The 27,064-nt window shown below is 45.1% G+C and overlaps 1 protein-coding gene across 2 annotated transcripts in view; it reads right to left on the bottom strand.

Moving 5' to 3' along the window:
* SLC36A4 (solute carrier family 36 member 4) overlaps positions 1 to 27,064 on the bottom strand; it is a 284,195-nt gene that overhangs the window by 230,913 nt on the left and 26,218 nt on the right. Inside the window, exon 2 of one of the 2 annotated variants that reach the window (XM_044286008.1) lies at positions 9,526 to 9,640. The exons of the other annotated variant lie outside the window; for it this stretch is intronic. Within the exon in view, the coding sequence (XP_044141943.1) occupies positions 9,526 to 9,640 (115 nt within the window). The remainder of the gene's footprint in view (positions 1 to 9,525; positions 9,641 to 27,064) is intronic. 2 annotated transcript variants of the gene reach the window in all.

Here is a 27,064-nt window from a genome sequence, read left to right as displayed (position 1 = left end):
CATTCTGGACATTACAACCTTGTGCACTCAAGGTACTAAACAGACCATTCAAAGTCTGTCGCAGCCAAGATCGCTGTGTAGCTCCAACCTTCACCTTTAAAGGTGTTTAACTCTTTGTATCCGTAAACACTATTAGGCCATATGGACATCATCTAGAGGAGGTCATCTGCTCAAGAATCTATTATATTATTCAGAGCGACTGCAAATAATTTTGTGTGGCAGTAAGGAGGACAGTTTTTGCAATATATAAAAAATACTTACAAAAATTAACAATAATATTAATATATTATATAATAAATAATAGTAAAGGAATATTAAAGAGCGAGTCTGCGGCTCGTGCCTAAGATCAAAGTTGCCTCTACTGATTTGGCCTCGATCACGCACCGCATAGAAAGAAAATAAAATATAAAAATGCCATTTAATACAAACTTTCGGACCAAATAACCTTCAGTTATTCAATATCCGCGGCCGCCTCGCCTCCAGATAACAGAAAATTATGATTACACTTACCGGTAATCGGATTTTCCTGACCCCACGACAGCACCACTGAGAGATGGCTCCGCCTCCATGGACAGGAAACCTGTAGCATAAAAAAGGTGGAGCCACTCTCCCACCTCAGTGGGTTTACAGAGCATGAGAGGAACTCCCCTTTTGGTTAATACAATATATATATTTTTTTTTTTTTTTTTTTGCATCACACCACGTGAATTTCTTCACCAACCACCACCTTAGGGAGGGAATTAGACGGGTGCTGTCGTGGGGTCAGGAATCCACCTAGCAATAGTACTCTTGGAGGCCGTATTACCTTTTCGAGCCCCAGCGTATAACACTAACAAGGAAGAGGTTTTTCTCCAATCTTTTGATCTCTCCAGATAATGGATCAGACACCTTCTTACATCCAATAAGTGCCATCTATCTTCTTCCTCAGTTTTAGGGTCTGGAAAAAAGACTGGCAAGACAATTTCCTGCAACCTGTTAGTCTTAGAAGGTACCCTGGGGATGAACTTTGGATCTGGTCTAAGAATCACTCTATCCTCACGTATGGACATAAACGGGGAGTTGATGGACAGTGCCTGAAGCTCGCTAACTCTACGAGCTGAAGTTAATGCTATTAGCATAACTAATTTTAATGTAAGATTTTTAATAGAACTTTCCACAATGGGCTCAAAGGGGGAACTGGTCAAAGCTTTTAAGACTAGGTTCAAATCCCAGGGGGGAAACTTGGGGCCCCTGACAGGTGCAACCCTATCAACTGCCTTAAAGAACCTGACTATCCAGGGATCCATGGCCAGACTTCTACCACTTAAGCCCGAGAGGGCCGAAACCTGAACCTTCAGAGTGCTCTTGGCCAAACCTAATGACAGACCCCTTTGCAAAAATTCTAAGACCTGCCTGGTGGAAATCTTCTCAGGCCAAACATCGGTGTCCAGACCTGAAAAGGAAAGGAATCTCTTCCATATTCTTGCATAAATAGTATTAGTTACCCTCTTCCTACTACTAAGAATGGTGGAGGTCAAGGCTTCAGAGAAGCCTTTCCTAATCAGGTGCACCCTCTCAATCTCCATTAGTGTTGAGCGCGAATATTCGAATCGCGAATTTTTTTCGCGAATATCGGCACTTCGCTAATTCGCGAATATTTCGAATATAGTGCTATAAATTCGCAATTTCGAATATTCGTTTTTTTTTTTGTTTTTTTTTTTTTTTTTTTTAATTGTTATATTTTTTCCTTTCCCACTTCCCTAAAGTTGTTCTTACCTGTCCTTTGGATTCCTGGCTTCCTGGCTGCTCCAGTCAGTGCCCGTTGCCGCTTCTGCCGCCTTCCGTGCTCATGGAGCGTCCCCATCTCCATGGGAACGTCTCCATATACTAGAATGTACTGTCGGATTTGAGAATTACGTTGAAATCGCAATTGCGATTAATATAACACGAAATAATCGCATTTGCGATTTCAACGTAATTCTCAAATCCGACAGTACATTCTAGTATATGGAGACGTTCCCATGAGCATGGAATATAGCATTACTAAGTTAAAAATCGCAAATGCGATTATTTCGTGTTATATTAATCGCATTTGCGATTTTCTTTTTTTTTTTTTTTTTTTTTTTTTTTTAATATGGTTGGCTTCAATGGTAGAATTAGCGAATATGACGAATATATTCGTTATATTCCACAAAACGAATATACGAATGTATTCGTCATATTCCACAAAACGAAGATAACGAAGTATTCTGCATCTCAGTTATATCTACCTATTCATCAACTTCGCTAATTCTAGCAATCATATAGGACAGTTTACTATAGAGACAGATAAGTATAATTCGCTATGCGATTATATGACTGCTTTTTTTTTTATATAAATAGAATAATTATAATACCTGATAATTATTATAATCTATTTATATAAAAAAGCAAAGTAATATAATCGCATAGCGAATTATACTTATCTGTCTCTATAGTAAACTTTCCTATATGATTGCTAGAATTAGCGAAGTTGATGAATAGGTAGATATAACTGAGATGCAGAATACTTCGTTATCTTCGTTTTGTGGAATATAACGAATATATTCGTATATTCGTTTTGTGGAATATAACGAATATATTCGTCATATTCGCTAATTCTACCATTGAAGCCAACCATAGTAAAAAAAAAAAAATTTTTTTTTTTTTTTTTTTTTTTTTTTTTTTTAAACTTAAAGGCTACTCTCCTATTGAAATCGCAAATGCGATTAATATAACACGAAATAATCGCATTTGCGATTTTTACTTAGTAATGCTATATTCCAGGGATCAGCAACCTCCGGCACTCCAGCTGTTGTCAAACTACGACTCCCAGCATGCTCCATTCACTTCTTTGGGAGTCCTGAGAACAGCCATGGAGGTGTGCATGCTGGGAGTTGTAGTTGCACCACAGCTGGAGTGCCGAAGGTTGCTGATCCCTGCTATATGCCATGCTCATGGAGCGTCCCCATCACCATGGGAACGTCTCCATATACTAGAATGTACTGTCGGATTTGAGAATTACGTTGAAATCGCAAATGCGATTATTTCGTGTTATATTAATCGCATTTGCGATTTCAATAGGAGAGTAGCCTTTAAGTTTAAAAAAAAAAAAAAAAAAAAAAAAAATTTAAAAAATCGCATATGCGATTTTTTTAATCGCATATTATTCGCAATAACTAGCATAATGACGAATATTCGATTTCGACGAATATAAAACGAATATTCTATCGAATATTCGCGAATTTCGTCGAAATCGAATATGGCACCTGCCGCTCATCACTAATCTCCATGCCGTAAGGTGTAAGGATCCTATCTCTGGATGCATTACTGGGCCCTGCCTTTAGGAGGTCCAGAATGTCGGGAAGGACCCATGGTTCCGCTATCGACATGGATCTGAGTAGAGAGAACCAGGCTCTCCTTGGCCAAAAGGGGGCGATGACTATCATGTCTGACCTCTCTTCCCTTATCTTCCTGAGAACTCTGGGTAGGAGCTGTAGGGGGGGGAAAGGCATATCCCAGATGGAATCTCCATTCCAGGAGGAAGGCATTTACCCCATAAGGGGATTCGCAGGGACTGAGGGAGCAAAACCTTTCTACCTGTCTGTTCTCCCTGGTGGCAAATAGATCTATCTCTGGTACCTCCCATAGATCCACAATCTTTGCAAATATGGAAGGATTCAGGGACCACTCCCCCTGCTTCAAACGATGACGGCTCAGGAAGTCGGCCTGGACATTTTCTTTCCCCCTTATATGTAGGGCGGATATGTGGGTTAATTTTTCCTTGAATTCCGAGAATATTATCTCTGCCTCCCTCATTAAAGATAGGGACCTGGTACCTCCCTGGCGGTTCAGATACAAAACTACTGTTCTGTTGTCCGACATGACTCTGACATGCTGGTGCTGGAGTTCTGGAAGGGCTGTTCGTAAAGCCAACAACACTGCCCTTAATTCCTTCCAGTTGGACGAGAACTGTCTCTGTAACGGGGACCAGATTCCCTGCCTCAACTGACCCTGGAAATGTGCACCCCATCCCCAAGGGCTGGCGTCTGTAGTGATTACCACTGGATTGGGGTAATTCCATGGAATGCCCTGGTCTAAGTTTTCTACCTCCAACCACCAATTGAGGGAGATCAGAGTCTTCTGGCTGAGACATATCTGAGAGTCTAACGTTATCTCTTTTTGTTTTGTCCAATTCAAAATTTCCCATTGTAATATCCTGGAATGAAACTGAGCCCAACGGACTGCTGGAATACAGGCCGTCATTAACCCTAACAAAGACATTGCTTTTCGGACTGACATCTCTGGGTTCTGCTGGGCACTCCGGGCTTCGTTCTGGATCTTTCCTATCTTCTCTGCTGGAAGAAAAGTCCTTTGTTGTAGAGAATCCAACCGAAGTCCCAGAAATATCCGACTTGTGCTGGGTTCCAACCTGGATTTTTTGGAATTGATCATCCACCCCAGCTGCTCCAGGATCCGAATCACTGTTTGGACTGATTTCTGACATGTTTCCCGTGACTTTGCAATAATCAAGAGGTCGTCCAGATAAGGAAGGAATAAGATATTCTCCTTTCGAATGAAGGACGCTACCTCCGCCATCACCTTGGTAAAGGTTCTCGGGGCCGTAGATAGGCCGAAGGGCATAGCCTGGAACTGAAGGTGTCTGATACCGATACCCTCTGTAACCGCTACCCTTAGGAATTTTTGAAAAAGGGGATGCATCGGGATATGTAGATATGCATCCTTTAGATCCACCACTGCCATAAAACAACCCTGGAAAACTAAATGAATCGCAGATTTTATGGTCTCCATCTTGAACTTTTTTATCCTTAGGTATTTGTTCAAATGCTTCAAATTTATAATTGTTCGGTAGGATCCGTCCGGTTTTTTGACCAAGAACAGAGTAGAGTAGAAACCCACTCCCTGCTCTGCCCTTGGTACTGGAACTAACACACTTTTTTCTATTAGTTGATCTACCTCTTTCGATAATTTTCTGGACTCTTGTCACTACAAACCTCTGAGGACAATGACCCCGAAACTGCAGCCTTAAGCCCTCTGTTATAATGTTGTTCACCCACTCTCCTGCGACCTCTCTCCAGGCGGAGGGAAAGAACTTTAGTCTCCCCCCTACCTGTAGTCTGGCGTCATTTTTTTGAAGATTTGTCCTTCTGAGAGGAAGAGGAACCTCCAAACATGAAACCTCTACCACCTAAGCCCCTGGGCCTGGGAAACTGATCTCTATCTCCCGGCTGTCTTCTTCCCTGAGATCTGGGGACATTCTGAAAGGGACGTCTATAAGGCCTAAACTGTGAAAAAGAAGACTCCTGAGGCATTCTCTTTTTCCTATCAGCTGCCTTTTCTAAAAGGGCATCTAACTCAGGTCCGAATAAAAACTGTCCCTGACAGGGGATGCTACATAAACGTTGCTTAGAGGCTATGTCGCCCCCCTTCCAGTTCTTAAGCCAAAGGGCCCTACGGGCGGAATTAGAGGTGGAAGCAGACCTGGCTGCTAGTCGAACTGCCTCCACAGAGGCATCTGACAGGAAATCCACGGCTTTCTGTAGGGTCGGTAGAGAATTTAAGATCTGGTCTCTAGGGCATTTATCCCTTAACTGACCTTCCAACCATTCTAGCCATAATGCTAAGGATCTAGCAGTAACAGTTGCTGCTATGTTGGGCCTAAAGGAGGCAGTGGATGCTTCCCAAGTATTCCTTAGGCAAGAGTCTATTTTCTTGTCCAGCGGGTCCTTCAAAAATCCCATATCGTCAAATAGCAATGAAGATTTTCTAGACACTTTAGAAATGGCCACATCCAACTTTGGCGCCTTATCCCATGAAGTAGAAGCCTCTTCCTCGAAGGGGTATTTCCTTTTAAAATTTTTACTAACGAAGGCCTTCTTATCAGGCTTCTTCCACTCCCTTTCTATCAGGGCCGATACGCTCTTCTGTAAGGGAAAACATCTTCTCTTTTTTTCCCGTAATCCCTCAAAGACTACATCTGCTACGGACCTATCTTCCCTGACGTCCTCCAGCTCTAATGTAGCTCTAATTGTTTTTAACAATTTTTCCGTATCGGACACTGGAAACAGGAATTTCTTCTCTTGTTCTTCTTCTGCGAATGATGAATCTTCTGACCTGTCATCCCTATCATCCTCGCTAATAGACTCCGGCTGTGAGTCCGTTCTATCTACCACCTTCTTTGATTTCTTCAATGTTTTATGGGACTCCTTAACTTCTGCCTTAATGAGACTAATGTCCCGCATAAGATTGGGGGATTCCTCCGCCAGGGTCTTCTCAATACAGTCCTGGCATAACTTCTTACTATAGGACGTGGACAAGGGGCATCTACATAAAGCGCATTCCTTGTTCTTTTTCTTAGATGTGGCTTTCTTAGCTGCCATCTATAAACCAATAACGAAAACAAGGGGACACATCAGTGATTTCATAAAAAACTCAGTGTCTTACCCCATCCGAAGCCTGTCCTATACCGGCTGTTTTTCTGATTCCGTCTCCTCTGGTCTCTTTTCCTCCTCCATAATAACCCTGGAGGTATAGAGGATACAAGAATCAATATGCTACAGGGAACAGCACCTCTCCTCTGAGAGTTCCGCATGTTCCCTGGGAGCGCCTTCAAGATGCCGCCAACCTTCTCACTGTACTGCAAGAAAAAAAGAGTGTGGCAGAAGTTCTGGCCGTCCTCAGTCAGGGTGAGAGCACAGCTATCCTCCGATCTCCGTCTCTGCTGTGTTCCGGTTTGCTGGAACGCATAGGCATCTTATATTTCCGGCCTGGAACCGGAAGTCGTCAGTGGAACGCACGTCTTAACTGACGGCATTCCACTTCCGGTTTGGCGCTCCAACACGCTCCACTGCCCGGCATCCGCCCGCAGTCCTCGCTGGGTGCGCGCCAGGGATGTCTGCCCTTTGGCATGTTCCCCCTCGCCGCCTGCATCGCGGCAACACTCGGGCCTCTCCTTTGAGGGACCGGTGTCCTCAGCCCCAGGAGCAGCAGCTGGCCCGGACCAACTCCCGTCCCTCAGTGGTATACCGGTAAGGGCTGGCGCGACCCATGGCTCTCTAGGCTTTCCTAGGATTTCCAAGCCATGGGTCCCTGCAAGGAAAACGCTACAAGTCTCCTGCTCCAGGGACAGGAAACCTCACTGAGGTGGGAGAGTGGCTCCACCTTTTTTATGCTACAGGTTTCCTGTCCATGGAGGCGGAGCCATCTCTCAGTGGTGCTGTCGTGGGGGAGGGGAAAAAAAACCTTCTCCCGTCAAAGAATAAAGGTAATAACAAAGGCCATGAAGAGAAATCGGGTCATCCACTGCTGCAGCGCTCTCGGCTGATGAAGTGGGTGTAGTGCAGACAATAGAAGGCAGAAATGGAAATGCACTGGTAACGGGTGCAACTTACGATCTTTTGCTACGTGAACACTCCGATTAACACTTATAGAAGGATACACTGAAATGAAAAGCTCCGGGGAACTGCAGGAAGAGAATACAGCCACAGATTTAATCCAAGTTAAGTAGTTTGCAGTCAATCAGGAAAAAAAAAAACTGCAACAGTTTAAGGTGGAATTCAGACAATGCAACAGAAATTTGCAGCAAATGACAGTACAATGAGTGTGGATGAGGTCTGGAAGACCTCATCCACATCTACCCTGCACAGAATGTAATATTACCACTTTACAAAGCTTTGCTGCCTCATCACAGCAGCCTTTGCTACTGTGCTGCCTCATCTGGAATATCCAGTTCAGTCCATAGAAAGAATGCCCTGGAGCTGGAAAAAGTACAAAGGAGAGCGACTAAACTGATAAGGGTCCTGGAGGGTCGTAAGGGTGTATTATTAGACTGGTAGATCATCACTAATGAGTGTTCGTTAGCGATGATTTGGCGGTATAAGGGTGCTGGCACAAAGTTCAGTTCTGACATGCATTCAGGATGCAGTTTTCAATTTAGCTAGTTTAGCAGCCTTGTTAAACCCTGGTGTTCTGCATAGTGGAAATGATTTAATCAATTTCAGCTAGTTCCAATAAAAAACTGTATCCTGAATGCATGTCAGAACGGCATGGTGTGCCAGCAGCCTAATACTGCCGCCGATTACCCGACGAACAAGCAAATGCTCATTTAACGAGCAACTGGAATCATTTAACAAGTTTCAAAATCATTCTTTTGGTGTCTAATCACGGTCTGCTGCCGGCGAACAACTAGTCAGTCGGAGGAAGAGCGATGGAGGAGATTGCTGCATGTAATAGCAACAGTCTCCTCCACTAACGAGTAGGCGATTGCCCGGGAGGAGCGCTTCCTTACTGACGATCGCCTGCATGATCGCTCTATGTAACACAGCCTTAGTTACAAGAAAATATCCAGATAATTAGATTTCTTTAGTCTTGAGAAGAGACGTCTAAGGGGGGACATGATTAACCTATACAAATATAAATGGGCCATACAAAAAATATGGAGAAAAACTGTTCCATGAAAAATCTGCTCAAAAGGCAAGGGGGCACTGCCTCCGATTGGAGAAGAAAAACTTCAGTTTCCAGAAGCGTCAAAGCTTCTTTACTGTAAGAATCCTGAATCTGTGGAACTGACACCTCCAGACGTGGTCACAGCAGGAACAGTGGGTGGTTTTAAAAAGTGCCTAGATACATTTTTAATTTTTTTTAAGTACGGTAAATAATTAAAGTAAATATTTTTTTAAGTAAATAATATTGATGCTTATGAAAATGTGTAGAATCTGGGTCTCACTACTACATATTTCTAAAATTCACATCCCCACCTACGCCTTGGTTGAACTTGAACAGTCAGGTTCATAAATATTGGGACAGAGACACAATTTTAATTTTATCCGATTGAGCTGCATTTCACTTGCTGAAGACAAAACTGAAGGGAAAATGCCCCAAGAACAAGCAGGAACTGAAGACAGTTGCAGTAGAGGCCTGGCAGAGCATCACCAGGGATGAGACCAGCGTCTGGTGATGTCTATACGTTCCAGGCTTCAGGCTGTAATTGACTGCAAAGGATTTGCAACCAAGTATTAAAAAGTGAAAGTTTGATTTATGATTATTATTCTGTCCCATTACTTTTGGTCCCTTAACAAGTGGGAGGCACATATGCAAACTGTTGTAATTCCTGCACCGTTCACCTGATTTGGATGTAAATGCCCTCAAATTAAAGCTGACAGTCTGCAGGTAAAGCACATCTTGTTCGTTTCATTTCAAATCCATTGTGGTGGTGTATAGAGCCAAACATGTTAGAATTGTGTCGATGTCCCAATATTTATGGACCTGGCTGTATGTCAGGGCTGATAGATTTCAATATGCCTGATCACTCTTCTGCCAGAGGAGTGTGGCAGAGGCTTTCATCCCTCTCCCTACAGGGTATAAGTGGCAGAGCCAGCATGAACATGTATGGGGGGACGGGAGAGGCATGACCACTGGACACGACCATAGTACATTTATATCGTACTCTACAGACCGAACACTACAACCCCCAATTAGAGACGGATCGCTGGCAGCCGCTATACATACGTCAGGCCGTCGTCCTCCTTGTTCGGGTGGTAATCTCGCTGAGCGGACTGCTCGTCATCAGAGTTCCCATCAGAACATCCTTCATCTCCAATCAGAGGCTTCATTACTTCCATGTCTGCGGAATGAATGACAGGTACAAGCGCTGTGACCGAGGAGAACGAATCCATGGAAATCAGACAATCCTCCCCCTCAGGGATGTATTGGCTGCTAAGTATTAAAGGCCACCTACTATCCACGACCGATCAATACTGTAGCAAAATTGGAAAAGGGGAGGGGGTTCGGGGTATCATCTGTGGAGTCATTAGTGCTCTACCTAGAAACAGATTAGTAAGATCCCTTTTCTATAGGGTTAGGGGGCTTTTTCAAAATATTGAATGTGTAAGAATTGCGGTTCCCATCCGGATGTTTCCCGGGTCCCCCACCAGTCTCTGTTCACACAGCTCCACTGATGAAGTGTCAACAGGTGACCACCGCTGCCAAACACGGGCTGCTGATGTGACGTTTCAACACAATGATTGTGTTTCTTGTTTTTCTCATCTTTCTGTCCACTTCACTGAGGTGGTCACACATGCTCAGTGCAATCCTTCAACTGACACCCGCCAAACCTTCTGTTAGAAGCTGTTTAAACTTACAGGACACGCCCTCTTAAGAAACGACCTGCCACCAACTTGATATAAATCTAGCAGAGCAACAAGTGTGGAGATCTCTGGATCCATGGGAGGTACAGGGCTGGTTCTAGCTTTACTAGAAAGGTATTGTCATGTCCTATATGATGTCTGGTTTTCATTTTTTACATTAGTCATGGTATAACCCCTTTAAATTAAAAATAGGGCAGACTGGGTTAAAAAAAAAAAAAAAAAAAGAGAGAGTTATTACTCACCTCACCGATCCCCTGTAGCTGCTGTTCCAATGCTGCTCTAATCTTTAATGCTCTCCACGTGACACATAGGAAATGGCTAGGACTGCCTACTCAGCCAACCACTGGCACTGAGACGGGTCACCTCTGTGCCCCGGTGACTGGCTGAGCGGTCAGTCCAGGTCATTCGGTGTGTCAAGTCTGGGACCAGAAAGTGCAGCAGCATTGGAACAGCAGCTTTAGTTTTATACAGCACACTTTTTTTCCACCAAAAGTGGGTGAAAATGTCATTGCCTCTTATAAAGCAAATACAAGAGAGTGCCTCCATTATAGAAGCGTTCATTAGTATGCAGTAGGCGTGGGGAGCTGTAAGTGTAGCACTGCTAGCCCTGGCTGTACTCACTGCTCCCTGATCTTCTGCAGGCCCTGCGCTGCACTGTGCTGACTGCTAACAGTGTCAGGACATAGTGCGCACACTATGACCTGATGCTGTGCGATGAAACAGTGCAGTGTGGCCCCGGAGGAGACCAGGAAGCGGTGAAAACAAGAAGAGCGGCTGCATCTAGAGAGTGGTGGTGCTAACCAGAGCTGGAGTGGTAAGTTAATTTAGTTATTTTTGGTCCGATATGGGATGGGAGCGCGATCCGGGGTCTGGGAAGGGATGGGAGCGCGATCCGAGGTCTGGGAAGGGATGGGAGCGCGATCCGAGGTCTGGGATGGGATGGGAGCGCGATCCGAGGTCTGGGATGGGATGGGAGCGCGATCCGAGGTCTGGTATGGGATGGGAGCGCGATCCGAGGTCTGGTATGGGATGGGAGCGCGATCCGAGGTCTGGTATGGGATGGGAGCGCGATCCGAGGTCTGGTATGGGATGGGAGCGCAATCCGAGGTCTGGTATGGGATGGGAGCGCAATCCGAGGTCTGGTATGGGATGGGAGCGCAATCCGAGGTCTGGTATGGGATGGGAGCGCAATCCGAGGTCTGGTATGGGATGGGAGCGCGATCCGAGGTCTGGTATGGGATGGGAGCGCGATCCGAGGTCTGGTATGGGATGGGAGCGCTATCCGAGGTCTGGTATGGGATGGGAGCGCGATCCGAGGTCTGGTATGGGAAGGGAGCGCGATCCGAGGTCTGGTATGGGAAGGGAGCGCGATCCGAGGTCTGGTATGGGATGGGAGCGCGATCCGAGGTCTGGTATGGGATGGGAGCGCGATCCGAGGTCTGGTATGGGATGGGAGCGCGATCCGAGGTCTGGTATGGGATGGGAGCGCGATCAGAGGTCTGGTATGGGATGGGAGCGCGATCCGAGGTCTGATAAAATATTTTTTCTGATTTAGTTCCTCTAAAACCTAGATCCGTCTTGTAAAGTGAAACAGTACTTATATATACATATATAAAAAAAATATACTATATATATATACAGTGGAGGAAATAATTATTTGACCCCTCACTGATTTTGTAAGTTTGTCCAATGACAAAGAAATGAAAAGTCTCAGAACAGTATCATTTCAATGGTAGGTTTATTGTAACAGTGGCAGATAGCACATCAAAAGGAAAATCGAAAAAATAACTTTAAATAAAAGATAGCAACTGATTTGCATTTCATTGAGTGAAATAAGTATTTGAACCCTCTAACAAAAAAAGACTTAATACTTGGTGGAAAAACCCTTGTTTGCAAGCACAGAGGTCAAACGTTTCTTGTAATTGATGACCAAGTTTGCGCACATTTTAGGAGGAATGTTGGTCCACTCCTCTTTGCAGATCATCTCTAAATCCCTAAGGTTTCGAGGCTGTCTCTGTGCAACTCTGAGCTTGAGCTCCCTCCATAGGTTTTCGATTGGATTAAGGTCCGGAGACTGACTAGGCCACTCCATGACCTTAATGTGCTTCTTCTTGAGCCACTCCTTTGTTGCCTTTGCTGTATGTTTTGGGTCATTGTCGTGCTGGAACACCCATCCGCGACCCATTTTCAGTTTCCTGGCAGAGGGAAGGAGGTTGTCGCTCAGGATTTCACGATACATGGCTCCGTCCATTTTCCCGTTTATGCGAATAAGTTGTCCTGTGCCCTTAGCAGAAAAACACCCCCAAAGCAAAATGTTTCCACCCCCATGCTTGACGGTAGGGACGGTGTTTTGGGGGTCATAGGCAGCATTTTTCTTCCTCCAAACACAGCGAGTTGAGTTAATGCCAAAGAGCTCTATTTTGGTCTCATCAGACCACAGCACCTTCTCCCAGTCACTCTCTGAATCATTCAGGTGTTCATTGGCAAACTTCAGACGGGCCTGCACATGTGCCTTCCTGAGCAGGGGGACCTTGCGAGCCCTGCAGGATTTTAATCCATTGCGGTGTAATGTGTTTCCAATGGTTTTCTTGGTGACTGTGGTCCCTGCTAATTTGAGGTCATTAACTAACTCCTCCCGTGTAGTTCTAGGATGCTTTTTCACCTTTCGCAGAACCATTGACACCCCACGAGGTGAGATCTTGCGTGGAGCCCCAGAGCGAGGTCGATTGATGGTCATTTTGTGCTCCTTCCATTTTCGAACAATCGCACCAACAGTTGTCACCTTCTCTCCCAGCTTCTTGCTAATGGTTTTGTAGCCCATTCCAGCCTTGTGCAGGTCTACAATTTTGTCTCTGACATCCTTGGACAGCTCTTTGGTCTTTCCCATGTTGGAGAGTTTGGAGTCTGCTTGATTGATTGATTCTGTGGACAGGTGTCTTTTATACAGGTGACTAGTTAAGACAGGTGTCCTTAATGAGGGTGACTAATTGAGTAGAAGTGTCTAACCACTCTGTGGGAGCCAGAACTCTTAATGGTTGGTAGGGGTTCAAATACTTATTTCACTCAATGAAATGCAAATCAGTTGCTATCTTTTATTTAAAGTTATTTTTTCGATTTTCCTTTTGATGTGCTATCTGCCACTGTTACAATAAACCTACCATTGAAATGATACTGTTCTGAGACTTTTCATTTCTTTGTCATTGGACAAACTTACAAAATCAGTGAGGGGGTCAAATAATTATTTCCTCCACTGTATGACTATATATACAGTGAGGAACAGAAGTATTTGAACACCCTGCGATTTAGCAAGTTCTCCCACTTAGAAATCATGAAGGGGTCTGAAATTCACATTGTAGGTGCATTCCCACTCAGAGACAGAATTAAAAAAAAAATAAAAAGAATCAGGAAATCACATTGTATGATTTTTTAAGAATTTGTCTTGCACTGCTGAACATAAGTATTTGAACACCTGAGAAAAATCGGTGTTAATATTTGGTACAGAAGCCTTTGTTTGCAATTACAGAGGTCAAATGTTTCCTGTAGTTCTTGACCAGGTTTGCACACACTGCAGCAGGGATTTTGGCCCACTCCTCCACACAGATCTCCTCTAGATCTGTCAGGTTCCGGGGCTGTCACTGAGCAACACGGAGTTTCAGCTCCCTCTAAAGATGTTCTATTGGATTTAGGTCTGGAGACTGGCTAGGCCACTCCAGAACCTTGATATGCTTCTTACGAAGCCACTTCATGGTTACCCTGGCTGTGTGCTTCGGGTCGTCATGTTGGAAGACCCAGCTACGACCCATCTTCAATGCTCTAACAGAGGGAAGGAGGTTGTTGCTCAAAATCTCACAATAAATGGCCCCATTCATCCTCTCCTTAAGGCCTCCTGCACACGACCGTGTGGCTTTTTCAGTGTTTTGCGGTCCGTTTTTCACGGATCCGTTCTTCAGTTTCCATTGTGTTTCCGTTTCTGTTCCGTTTTTCCGTATGGCATATACAGTAATTACATTGATAAAATTGGGCTGGGCATAACATTTTCAATAGATGGTTCCGCAAAAAAACGGAACGGAAACGGAAGACATACGGATGCATTTCCGTATATGTTCTGTTTTTTTGCGGACCCACTGACTTGAATGGAGCCACAAAACGTGATTTGCGGGCAATAATAGGACATGTTCTATATATAAACGGAATGAATGGTTCGGTATACGGACTGTATACGGAACGCAAAAAAACGGCCACTAAACAGGGGAAAAAAAACGGTTGTGTGCAGGGGGCCAAATACAGTGCAGTCGTCGTGTCCCCTTTGCAAAAAAGCACCCCCAAAGCATGATGTTATCCCCCCATGCTTCACAGTAGAGATGGTGTTCTTGGGAAGCAACTCATCCTTCTTTTTCCTCCAAACACGACAAGTGAAGTTTAGACCAAAAAGTTCTTTCCAGCCTCGTGGAGGTCCACAATTTTGTCTCTGGTGTCGACAGCTATTTGGTCTTGCCCATGGTAGTAGTTGGCGTCTGACTGACTGTGGGGTGGACAGGTGTCTTTAACAGCCTCCGGACCGCCTAACGCAGATGTGCGGTCCGGAGGCGGCAGCCCTGCGCACGACGACGCATATACGCGTCATCTCGCGAGGGCCGGGATTTCCTGTGAACGCGCGCACACAGGAACGGAAGGTAAGCGAGTGGATCTCCAGCATGCCAGCGGCGATCGCTCGCTGGCAGGCTGGAGATCAGATTTTTTTAACCCCTAACAGGTATATTAGACGCTGTTTTGATAACAGCGTCTAATATACCTGCTACCTGGTCCTCTGGTGGTCCCTTTTGTTAGGATCGACCACCAAAGGACACAGGCAGCTCAGTAAAGTCGCACCAAACACTACACTACACTACACTACACTACACCCCCCCCCCCCCCGTCACTTATTAACCCTTTATGAACCCCTGATCATCCACCTGTCATTGATCACCCCCGTGTCAGGCTCCGTTCAGACGTCCGTATGATTTTTAAGGATCCACGGATACATGGATCGGATCCGCAAAACACATGCGGACGTCTGAATGGAGCCTTACAGGGGGGTGATCAATGACAGGGGGTGATCAGGGAGTTTATATGGGTTTTTTTTTCTTTTTTCCTTACAAAGTCTCATATTCCACTAACTTGCGAGAAAAAATAAAAAATTCTAGGAACTCGCCATGCCCCTCACGGAATACCTTGGGGTGTCTTCTTTCCAAAATGGGGTCACTTGTGGCGTAGTTATACTGCCCTGGCAATTTAGGGGCCCAAATGTGTGAGAAGAACTTTGCAATCAAAATGTGTAAAAAATGGCCTGCGAAATCCGAAAGGTGCACTTTGGAATATGTGCCCCTTTGCCCACCTTGGCAGCAAAAAAGTGTCACACATCTGGTATCGCCGTACTCAGGAGAAGTTGGGGAATGTGTTTTGGGGTGTCATTTTACATATACCCATGCTGGGTGAGAAAAATATCTTGGTCAAATGCCAACTTTGTATAAAAAAATTGGAAAAGTTGTCTTTTGTCAAGATATTTCTCTCACCCAGCATGGGTATATGTAAAATGACACCCCAAAACACATTCCCCAACTTCTCCTGAGTACGGCGATACCAGATGTGTCACACTTTTTTGCTGCCAAGGTGGGCAAAGGGGCACATATTCCAAAGTGCACCTTTCGGATTTCACCGGTCATTTTTTACACATTTTGATTGCAAAGTTCTTCTCACACATTTGGGCCCCTAAATTGCCAGGGCAGTATAACTACCCCACAAGTGACCCCATTTTGGAAAGAAGACACCCCAAGGTATTCCGTGAGGGGCATGGCGAGTTCCTAGAATTTTTTATTTTTTGTCGCAAGTTAGTGGAATATGAGACTTTGTAAGAAAAAAATAAAAATAAAAAATCATCATCATTTTCCGCTAACTTGTGACAAAAAATAAAAAGTTCTATGAACTCACTATGCCCATCAGCGAATACCTTAGGGTGTCTACTTTCCGAAATAGGGTCATTTGTGGGGTTTTTCTACTGTTTGGGGATTGTAGAACCTCAGGAAACATGACAGGTGCTCAGAAAGTCAGAGCTGCTTCAAAAAGCGGAAATTCACATTTTTGTACCATAGTTTGTAAACGCTATAACTTTTAACCAAACCATTTTTTTTTTTGCCCAAACATTTTTTTTTTTATCAAAGACATGTAGAACAATAAATTTAGCGAAAAATTTATATATGGATGTCGTTTTTTTTGCAAAATTTTACAACTGAAAGTGAAAAATGTCATTTTTTTGCAAAAAAATCGTTACATTTCGATTAATAACAAAAAAAGTAAAAAATGTCAGCAGCAATAAAATGCCACCAAATGAAAGCTCTATTAGTGAGAAGAAAAGGAGGTAAAATTCATTTGGGTGGTAAGTTGCATGACCGAGCGATGAACGGTGAAAGTAGTGTAGTGCCGAAGTGTAAAAAGCGCTCTGGTCATGAAGGGGGTTTCAGCTAGCGGGGCTGAGGGGGTTAAAGAGCTCAGACAGGTGCTACTAGATTAAAGGGAGTCCTTCACCTAATCTGAGCGTTTTAGACCACTCAGATCAGGTTATAGACTCTTTAACCCTCATTACGATCATACCCGTCTCTTATGTGTCCCTCGCCCAGATAATGAAAATAACACTTTTTAAACTTATCCAAATTACCTTCTGAAGGTGCCCAGGGGCGGCGTTACTGGGCGATGTGCCCAGAAAAACACACCTCCAGCCGGCGGACGTCACGAGCGGCACCAGAGGACGGCGGGCTGGGAACTGGCCCGCACCTGCGCACTGCTCTGCTCATTATGGGCAGAGGAACATCCTTTCATATTGCGCATGCGCCGGCCGGCTGTCTTTAGTTGGCCGGCGCATGCGCAATATGAAAAGCTGTTCATCTGCCCATAATGGGCAGAGCAGTGCGCAGGTGCGGGCCAGTTCCCAGCCCGCCGTCCTCTGGTGCTGCTCGTGACGTCCGCCGGCTGGAGGTGTGTTTTTCTGGGCACATCGCCCAGTAACGCCGCCCCTGGGCACCTTCAGAAGGTAATTTGCATAAGTTTAAAAAGTGTTATTTTCATTATCTGGGCGAGGGACACATAAGAGACGGGTATGATCGTAATGAGGGTTAAAGAGTCTATAACCTGATCTGAGCGGTCTAAAACGCTCAGATTAGGTGAAAGACTCCCTTTAATGAGTGGAGTAGAGGTGGACTTTTTAAAGGCACAGTAACAGGTCTTTGAGAGACAGAATTCTTGCTGTTTCTCAGGTGTTCAAATACTTATGTTCAGCAGTGCAAGACAAATCAATTCTTTAAAAATCATATAATGTGATTTCCAGATTTTTTTGCCTGGCAAACTCCTCTAGCCTGGCAGATCAGTACAGGAACTCAGCTTCGCTATTAGGGCATGATGCTGATTGATGCCAAGTGGCAACCAGCAAGTTTCGGAAATCAGCTTTGGATTCTAGCATAAAGCTGTGAAATTACTGGTCATCACAGAATAAGCGGAGAAATATATTTCCCCAGCAGTGCCAGAAATAAAATTCTTGTTTTCCAGTACAAAAAAATAGAAGTCACAAAAGCAAGGTTAAATATTTCCTACAACAGAGCAGTGTGCATGAAACAGAGGTAATAACAGAAGATGAGAAACCTCAGCCGCCACAAACATCTAACTGCAGAGACTTGTAAAGCAGAAGCGTCCTCTGCTCTGCGGGTCGAGCCCCCGCTGTAGCTTCTTATTACACTGATATTTTCTCATTCTTATATATTCCCCTGAAGAGACGTCCACAGATCGTACATCGGCATTTGATACTGGACACCAAGGAGCAAGTGAAGCTCCGACATGCGTGAAGATTCAGGCGGTGTTCTCCAGGACACGCTCTGCACACAAAGAGCGTGTTTTAAAAGGTCCTTATTGCTGTGACTTCACAGAAGACGCCTCGCTTCTTGTAAGACAGCACAGAGAATCAATTTTTATTAAAGAGCTAAGCAGGTCAATGTGGCACGGGTGTCCGAGACAGCTCCGCTCTCCGTTCCTATCATACCACATTCCTGTGCAGGGAGGTCACACAACCATCAGCACTGCAAGACATTCCTCTTACCTAAATTTTACACAAATTTTAATTTTACATAAATTTTAGACAAAGCTACCAAAGAGGCAGATCACATAATTCTGCGAGCACCGTCCACTTTATTGCTTACACTGGTCGTTGCGACTGCGCCTGGTTTCACAGCTCATTACAAGATCGGCCGATTCAAGGGAATGGGGCCCAGCGGTCTCTTAAAGAATGGGCAAGGGCAGGACACGTAAAGGATGGATTATTTACCTGCTTCCCCGAGCACGTTCCTCCTCCAGGCTTGGGCTGCTCCGCATAGTTCCCTCGAAGTCAACATCAGATTTGACATCACCGCAGCCAATCATTGGCCGCAGAGATGTCGAACTGGATGTTGACATTGAGGGAGCCTAGTGGAATAGCCCACGCATGGTGGAAAAGGTGCAGAGAGCCGGGGTCCTTTACAGGTTTGGTATACCCCACCCCTCCATTCTTTTATAACCCCTTTAAATAGCTGAGGGTGCAGAGAAAATGATGGTTACCAATCAAAAACCCATTCAAAATGAATGGTGGGACCTGATTGGCTGCTATGGGCAACTGAGCCAGTTCTATTTTACACCAGTTTGATGAATTACCCCCAAATGTCCCTATAGTGTCCACAGCAGTTATAATGTCCCCTAGAGTGCCCCCAGTAATAATAACACCCTATATTGTGCTCCAGGCAATAATCCCTGTATAGTCTCCAGATATAATAGAATTTTCCCTACAGTGCCTCCCCAATAGCAACTACCCCATATAGCAATTTTCCCCACACTGCCCCACATAGTAATACCCCCATAGTAGTCTGCCCCCACAGTAATTTGCCCCCACACAGTAGTTCTCCCAACACTGCCCCACATAGTAATTTGCCCCCACACTGCCCCCCACATAGTAATTTGCCCCCACACTGCCCCCCACACTGCCCCCACATAGTAATTTGCCCCCACACTGCCCCCCACACTGCCCCCACATAGTAATTTGCCCCCACACTGCCCCATATAGTAAATTTCCCCCACACTGTCCCCACATAGTAATTTTCCCCCCACACTGCCCCCCACATAGTAATTTGCCCCCACACTGCCCCCACATAGTAATTTGCCCCCACACTGCCCCCCACATAGTAATTCCCCCCACACTGCCCCCCACATAGTAATTCCCCCCACACTGTCCCCACATAGTAATTTTCCCTCCACACTGCCCCCACATAGTAATTCCCCCCACATAGTAATTCCCCCCACACTGCCCCCCACATAGTAATTTCCCCCACACTGCCCCATATAGTAATTTCCCCCACACTGCCCCATATAGTAATTTCCCCCACACTGCCCCATATAGTAATTTCCCCCACACTGCCCCATATAGTAATTTCCCCCACACTGCCCCATATAGTAATTTCCCCCACACTGCCCCATATAGTAATTTCCCCCACACTGCCCCATATAGTAATTTCCCCCACACTGCCCCATATAGTAATTTCCCCCACACTGCCCCATATAGTAATTTCCCCCACACTGCCCCATATAGTAATTTCCCCCACACTGCCCCATATAGTAATTTCCCCCACACTGCCCCATATAGTAATTTCCCCCACACTGCCCCATATAGTAATTTCCCCCACACTGCCCCATATAGTAATTTCCCCCACACTGCCCCATATAGTAATTTCCCCCACACTGCCCCATATAGTAATTTCCCCCACACTGCCCCATATAGTAATTCCCCCCACACTGTCCCCACATAGTAGTCCCTCCCATAATAATTTGGCCCCACATAGTAATTTCCCCCCACACTGCCCCATATAGTAATTTCCCCCACACTGCCCCATATAGTAATTTCCCCCACACTGCCCCATATAGTAATTCCCCCCACACTGCCCCATATAGTAATTCCCCCCACACTGTCCCCACATAGTAATTTTCCCCCACATAGTAGTCCCTCCCATAATAATTTGGCCCCACATAGTAATTTTCCCCCATACAGAAGCCCCAATATAGTAATTTCCCCGCAATGTACTCAATGTCTCTTCACTAATATGTCCTTCCCACCCCACATGTCCCCTAAAGTAGGCACATGAAATAAAAAAATAAAAATAATAAAAAAATAAAATAAAAGCTAAATACTTACCTATATCCAGGGCCAGGTGCTTTTTCGCAGAAAAAGGTGGAATGAGGCAGGTGCGCCCATGTCACAGTGCTGCGTCCCGTTACAGGCGCGCGATGATGTCATCGCGCCCGCCTGAGCCGGGATTTCACTACCGCATAGGCCCATGGCGATGATCGGCGGCGGGGCAGGGAACTATGCACTCCCGTGCCCTGCCGCAGTATGTGGGCTGTCGGGTCGGCGTTGGCCCCCCCAGCAGTGTTGGGCCCGGGGCTCCTAACCCAAACGCCCCTATTGTAATCCGCCCTTGCTAATTACTTCAGCGCCATCTACTGTCTTGATGCAGCCTGTTTTATACAATTTCCAATACTAGTAATTAGCTCCTGCTGAGCGCTCTTAAGTTTGGCCATTCCAGCCACCTTAGTTTTCTCATCAGGAAGCCATCTTGTCCTCATGGAAGTCAGACATGTTGTCTGTCTCTCTCCACCATTTGCTTCATCCTGATGTTTAACCCTTCCATAGCACAGTCGGCGAGTCTTACTTACATTTCTCCTCATCACCACAAGGTTGTCTCTGCATTTACTCTGCTTTTAGCTGTACCCATGTTACACTATGCGGACAGCCTCCCTCATGGTTAGTCAGCCATCTTGCTCACATCATAGTCATGTCCATGTTTACATATGCTGTTACTATGTCGTGTATACTGTGTCGTGTATATATTTGCCTCATAGTAAGCAATGTTATATTTCTTTATGCAGTTTTACACTGATCCTCTCAATAAAAGCTGTAAAGGACCCCAGCGTCTACCTCAGCGTGTGAGGGTGGCAGGACAGTGAGCGCCGGGGCTTCTCGCAGCTTACCATGCACAGCGCCGTATAGTGGACATGCTTGGTATTGCAGTTCTGGTCCATTCACTTGAATGGGACTCAGCTGCACCTGGGCCACGTGACCGATGAACGTGACGTCACATGGACTAGGAGGAGGCCTGAGTGCTCGTGGGGCACCGTGGCCTCTTCATACAGCTGACCCGATTCCTGGGACCCCCGCCGATCTCATACTGAGGATAGGTAGTCAGTATGTAAACCCTGGAGAACCCTTTTGAAGTGACTCTTTCTGGAGAATATGGCGTCCTATATAGGGGCAGCATATTATGATGACAGGAGTGCGGTATTATAATTAACAGCACCTGCTGTAGTGCCATGCCCATGTATCTAGAGGTGCCTACATACCTTCAATAGCCAGCTGGCTGACTGATGGCAGTGACTTATCTCCAGGGTAAGGGTTGGGCAAAACAAATTCTATTTTACCAATGTTTCTCACCCCGACAACATATCTGTCCCAGCGACAACTTTTTGTGCCACTTAAGAGAATAACTCAGCAGCGTTATAAAATGCCCTCAAACTGGACACCACATTGTCACAGGAGCGCGGCTATACCCGATTCCGCCATTCGTAGGCTCATTCTTATCCCAAATCTTTTCTATTTGGAGACGGAATCTCGCTCCCTCTTCGCTTAGATGAATAGGGCAATTGTCAGTTCACCACTGTGGTTTTTAAAGGGTTTGTCCCACAAAAATATTCTACAGTTTTCAAACCAGCGCCTGGATCTGAATACTTTTACTGCATGCAATTAAAAATGTATTATAGCCACTGAGCTATTTACTGAAATCTATCGGTACAGCGCCACCTGCTGTCTGCTTTTTCTAATTTCTCTCTCCATCAGCTTCCCCCCCCCCCCCACCAGTGCCATCAGCTCCCCCCCCCAGTGCCATCAGCTTCCCACACCCCCAGTGCCATCAGCTTCCCACACCCCCAGTGCCATCAGCTTCCCACACCCCCAGTGCCATCAGCTTCCCACACCCCCAGTGCCATCAGCTTCCCACACCCCCAGTGCCATCAGCTTCCCACACCCCCAGTGCCACATCCCCAGGGCCAGTGAAATTGGTAGGGAAACTGCCGACACTCCAGAAATCTTCCATCCTCCTCTTCTTCACGCGCAGCACTGGGACCCGACGTAACAACACAGCGTCAGGTCATAGTGCACGTAAGTGTGCACTATGTCCTGACGATGTGTCAGGAGGAAAGTGCGGTGCGGGCCAGAAAATGACCAGGGAGCGGTGAGTAATAGCAATCGCTTTACTCCCGCTCCGTGGTCACATGACACAAACGAGTCCTCGGTGCAACAAAATTTGCATTGAGGATTTTTTGGTGTCGAATTACTCGATTCAATCGAGTAATCGTTTCAGCCCTAGTTCAGACTTACCAGAAAATCTCCTAAAAAACAAAATAATATAACATTGGATACTCACCACTCAGTCCCCCCATTTCCAGTGCTGCCACTCCAGGCTCTGTTCTATGCTGTTCCGGTGTTCACCGGATAATTTCTTTTTATATTTTAATAGATTGGACTTTTTTGACGTGGCGATATGTAAAATGTTTCTTATTTATACATTTTATATGTGAAATTGGGAAAGGGGGCAATTCATACTTAATATTTTGGTGGGGGGGGGGGGGGGTTTCCTTTTTTTTTTACACTTTTTATTTAATAACTATTTCCCCCCTTAGGGGCCAGAGTTTTTTCATCCCTTGTCCTATTACTTACACTGCTGGGGCTCCGATCAGAAGCTGCCACTGCAACCAATGAGGGGGAGGGGAGAGGACCCTGTGGCCACTGCCAGCAATGTGATTCTGCTGCCGGCACCTGCCTCCTGTATTATTATGTGTTAAAGACGTGGGTCCAGAATTTAAGTATTAGTCTACACAGAGCGGCGCCCAGAGATGTCCCAGCACTCACTATTATTCCTGGGCGCCGCTCCGTTCGCCCGCAGTGCCACATTACTGTCTCCTCTCCTGCTCCATATGCTCATTACTATCGGAGCAATAGGGAGGAGACATCAGCTTCTCTAGTGGGCGTTTCTTCTCCCTGGCTATAGCGTTGTCCAATCGCAGCGCAGGGAGAAGGAACGCCCACTAGATAAGCTGATGTCTCCTCCCCATTGCTCCGATTGTAATTAGCATATGGAGCAGGAGAGGAGACAGTAATGGGGCACGAACGGAGCGGCGCCCAGGAATAATAGTAAGTGCTGGGACATTGCTGGGCGCCGCTCTGTGTAGGGAAAGTCCTATCATTCGTGGAGCAGTGCGCCCGCCCCTCCTCCACCCCTGTCTCCGTTCATTGGTGGCAGCAGCAACACAGGGGGGAGGGGGAGACTGCTTCCTTCTCCCCTGTGCTGCTGAGGGAACATGAGCGCGCTGACAGCAGCGCGCTCATGTTCAGAGATACTAGACTGCGCAGCTGAGCAGCCCAGTATCGAAAAATTGAAATCCAGGTATCGTATTGATACCGGGACAAAATTATCGATTGGGTATCGAAATTTCGATACCCGCAACAACCCTATGTCCAACACTGAACACCATTTTAAAATGTTATATAAAGTTAATATACATAAAAATTTGAGTTATCCTAAACTGATCCCGAACTACAGCCTGCACTACTGTATACGGATCCTAAATTACATCCTGTATTATACTCCAAAGCTGGTGCAGGCACTGTGTACATACATTACATTACTTATCCTGTACTGATCCGTAGTTACATACTGTATTATACTCCAGAGCTGCACTCACTATTCTGCTAGTGGAGTCACTGTGTACATACATTACATTACTTATCCTGTACTGATCCCGAGTTACATCCTGTATTATACTCCAGAGCTGCACTCACTATTCTGCTGGTGCAGTCACTGTGTACATACATTACATTACTTATCCTGTACTGATCCCGAGTTACATCCTGTATTATCCTCCAGAGCTGCACTCACTATTCTGCTGGTGCAGTCACTGTGTACATACATTACATTACTTATCCTGTACTGATCCTGAGTTACATCCTGTATTATCCTCCAGAGCTGCACTCACTATTCTGCTGGTGCAGTCACTGTGTACATACATTACATTACTTATCCTGTACTGATCCCGAGTTACATCCTGTATTATCCTCCAGAGCTGCACTCACTATTCTGCTGGTGCAGTCACTGTGTACATACATTACTTATCCTGTGCTGATCCCGAGTTACATCCTGTATTATCCTCCAGAGCTGCACTCACTATTCTGCTGGTGCAGTCACTGTGTACATACAGTTAGGTCCATATATATTTGGACAGAGACAAAAATAAAACCATTTTTGGTCTGTACATTACCACAATGGATTTTGAACAAAACAATTTAGATGCAGGGGAAGTTTAGACTTTCAGCTTTAATTCAGTCGGTTGAACAAAATGTGAGTAACTAAAGCATTTTTTAAACTCAATCCCTTCATTTCAGGAGCTCAAACGTAATTGGACAAATTAAATAATTGTAAATAAAATGTTAATTTCTAATACTTGGTTGAAAACCCTTTGTTGGCAATGACTGCCTGAAGTCTTGAACGCATGGACATCACCAGACGCTGTTTCCTCCTGTTTAACCACTTCAACCCCGCTAGCTGAAACACCCTTAATGACCAGGCCACTTTTTACACTTCTGCACTACACTACTTTCACCGTTTATTGCTCGGTCATACAACTTACCACCCAAGTGAATTTTACCTCCTTCTCTTCTCACTAATAGAGCTTTCATTTGGTGGTATTTCATTGCTGCTGACATTTTTACTTTTTTTGCCAAAAAATTAAATTTTTCACTTTCAGTTGTAAAATTTTGCAAAAAAAACGACATCCATATATAAATTTTTCGCTAAATTTATTGTTCTACATGTCTTTGATAAAAAAATAATGTTTGGGCAAAAAAAAAAAATGGTTTGGGTAAAAGTTATAGCGTTTACAAACTATGGTACAAAAATTTGAATTTCCGCTTTTTGAAGCAGCTCTGACTTTCTGAGCACCTGTCATGTTTCCTGAGGTTCTACAATGCCCAGACAGTACAAACACCCCACAAATGACCCAATTTCGGAAAGTAGACACCCTAAGGTATTCGCTGATGGGCATAGTGAGTTCATAGAACTTTTTATTTTTTGTCACAAGTTAGCGGAAAATGATTATTTATTTTATTTTTATTTTTTTTCTTACAAAGTCTCATATTCCACTAACTTGTGACAAAAAAATAAAAACTTCCATGAACTCACTATGCACATCACAAAATACCTTAGGATGTCTTCTTTCCAAAATGGGGTCACTTGTGGGGTAGTTATACTGCCCTGGCATTTTAGGGGCCCTAATGTGTGGTAAGTAGTTTGAAATCAAAATCTGTAAAAAATGACCTGTGAAATCCTAAAGGTGCTCTTTGGAATGTGTGCCCCTTTGCCCACCTAGGCGGCAAAAAAGTGTCACACATGTGGTATCGCCGTACTCAGGAGAAGTTGGGGAATGTGTTTTGGGGTGTCATTTTACATATACCCATGCTGGGTGAGATAAATATCTTGGCAAAAGACAACTTTTCCCATTTTTTTTATACAAAGTTGGCACTTGACCAAGATATTTCTCTCACCCAGCATGGGTATATGTAAAATGACACCCCAAAACACATTCCCCAACTTCTCCTGAGTACGGCGATACCACATGTGTGACACTTTTTTGCAGCCTAGATGCGCAAAGCGGCCCAAATTCCTTTTAGGAGGGCATTTTTAGACATTTGGATCCCAGACTTCTTCTCACGCTTTAGGGCCCCTAAAAAGCCAGGGCAGTATAAATACCCCACATGTGACCCCATTTTGGAAAGAAGACACCCCAAGTTATTCAATGAGGGGCATGGCGAGTTCATAGAAGTTTTTTTTTGTTGGCACAAGTTAGCGGAAATTGATTTATTTTATTTTTTTTCTCACAAAGTCTTCCGTTCCGCTAACTTGGGACAAAAATTTAAATCTTTCATGGACTCAATATGCCCCTCAGCGAATACCTTGGGGTGTCTTCTTTACGAAATTGGGTCACATGTGGGGTATTTATACTGCCCTGGCATTTTAGGGGCCCTAAAGCGTGAGAAGAAGTCTGGAATATAAATGTCTAAAAGATTTTACGCATTTGGATTCCGTGAGGGGTATGGTGAGTTCATGTGAGATTTTATTTTTTGACACAAGTTAGTGGAATATGAGACTTTGTAAGAAAAAAAAAAATAATAATAATTTCCGCTAACTTGGGCCAAAAAAAATGTCTGAATGGAGCCTTACAGGGGGGTGATCAATGACAGGGGGGTGATCAGGGAGTCTATATTGGGTGATCACCCCCCTGTCATTGATCATCCCCCTGTAAGGCTCCATTCAGACGCCCGTATGTGTTTTGCGGATCCGATCCATGTATCCGTAAAAATCATACAGACGTCTGAATGGAGCCTTACAGGGGGGTGATCAATGACAGGGGGTGATCAATGACAGGGGAGTGATCAGGGAGTCTATATGGGTGATCACCCCCCTGTAAGGCTCCATTCAGACGTCCGTATGTGTTTTGCGGATCCGATCCATGTATCCGTGGATCCGTAAAAATCATACGGACGTCTGAATGGAGCCTTACAGGGGGGTGATCAATGACAAGGGGGTGATCAGGGAGTCTATATGGGTGATCACCCCCCTGAAATTGATCACCCCCCTGTAAGGCTCCATTCAGATGTCCGTATGTGTTTTGCGGATCCGATCCATGCATCCGTGGATCCGTAAAAATCATACAGACGTCTGAATGGAGCCTAACAGGGGGGTGATCAATGACAG

Source organism: Bufo gargarizans, chromosome 3 (genome assembly GCF_014858855.1).
Source record: "Bufo gargarizans isolate SCDJY-AF-19 chromosome 3, ASM1485885v1, whole genome shotgun sequence".
Lineage (NCBI taxonomy): Eukaryota > Metazoa > Chordata > Amphibia > Anura > Bufonidae > Bufo > Bufo gargarizans.
This window is presented reverse-complemented; position numbering and strand designations above follow the sequence as displayed.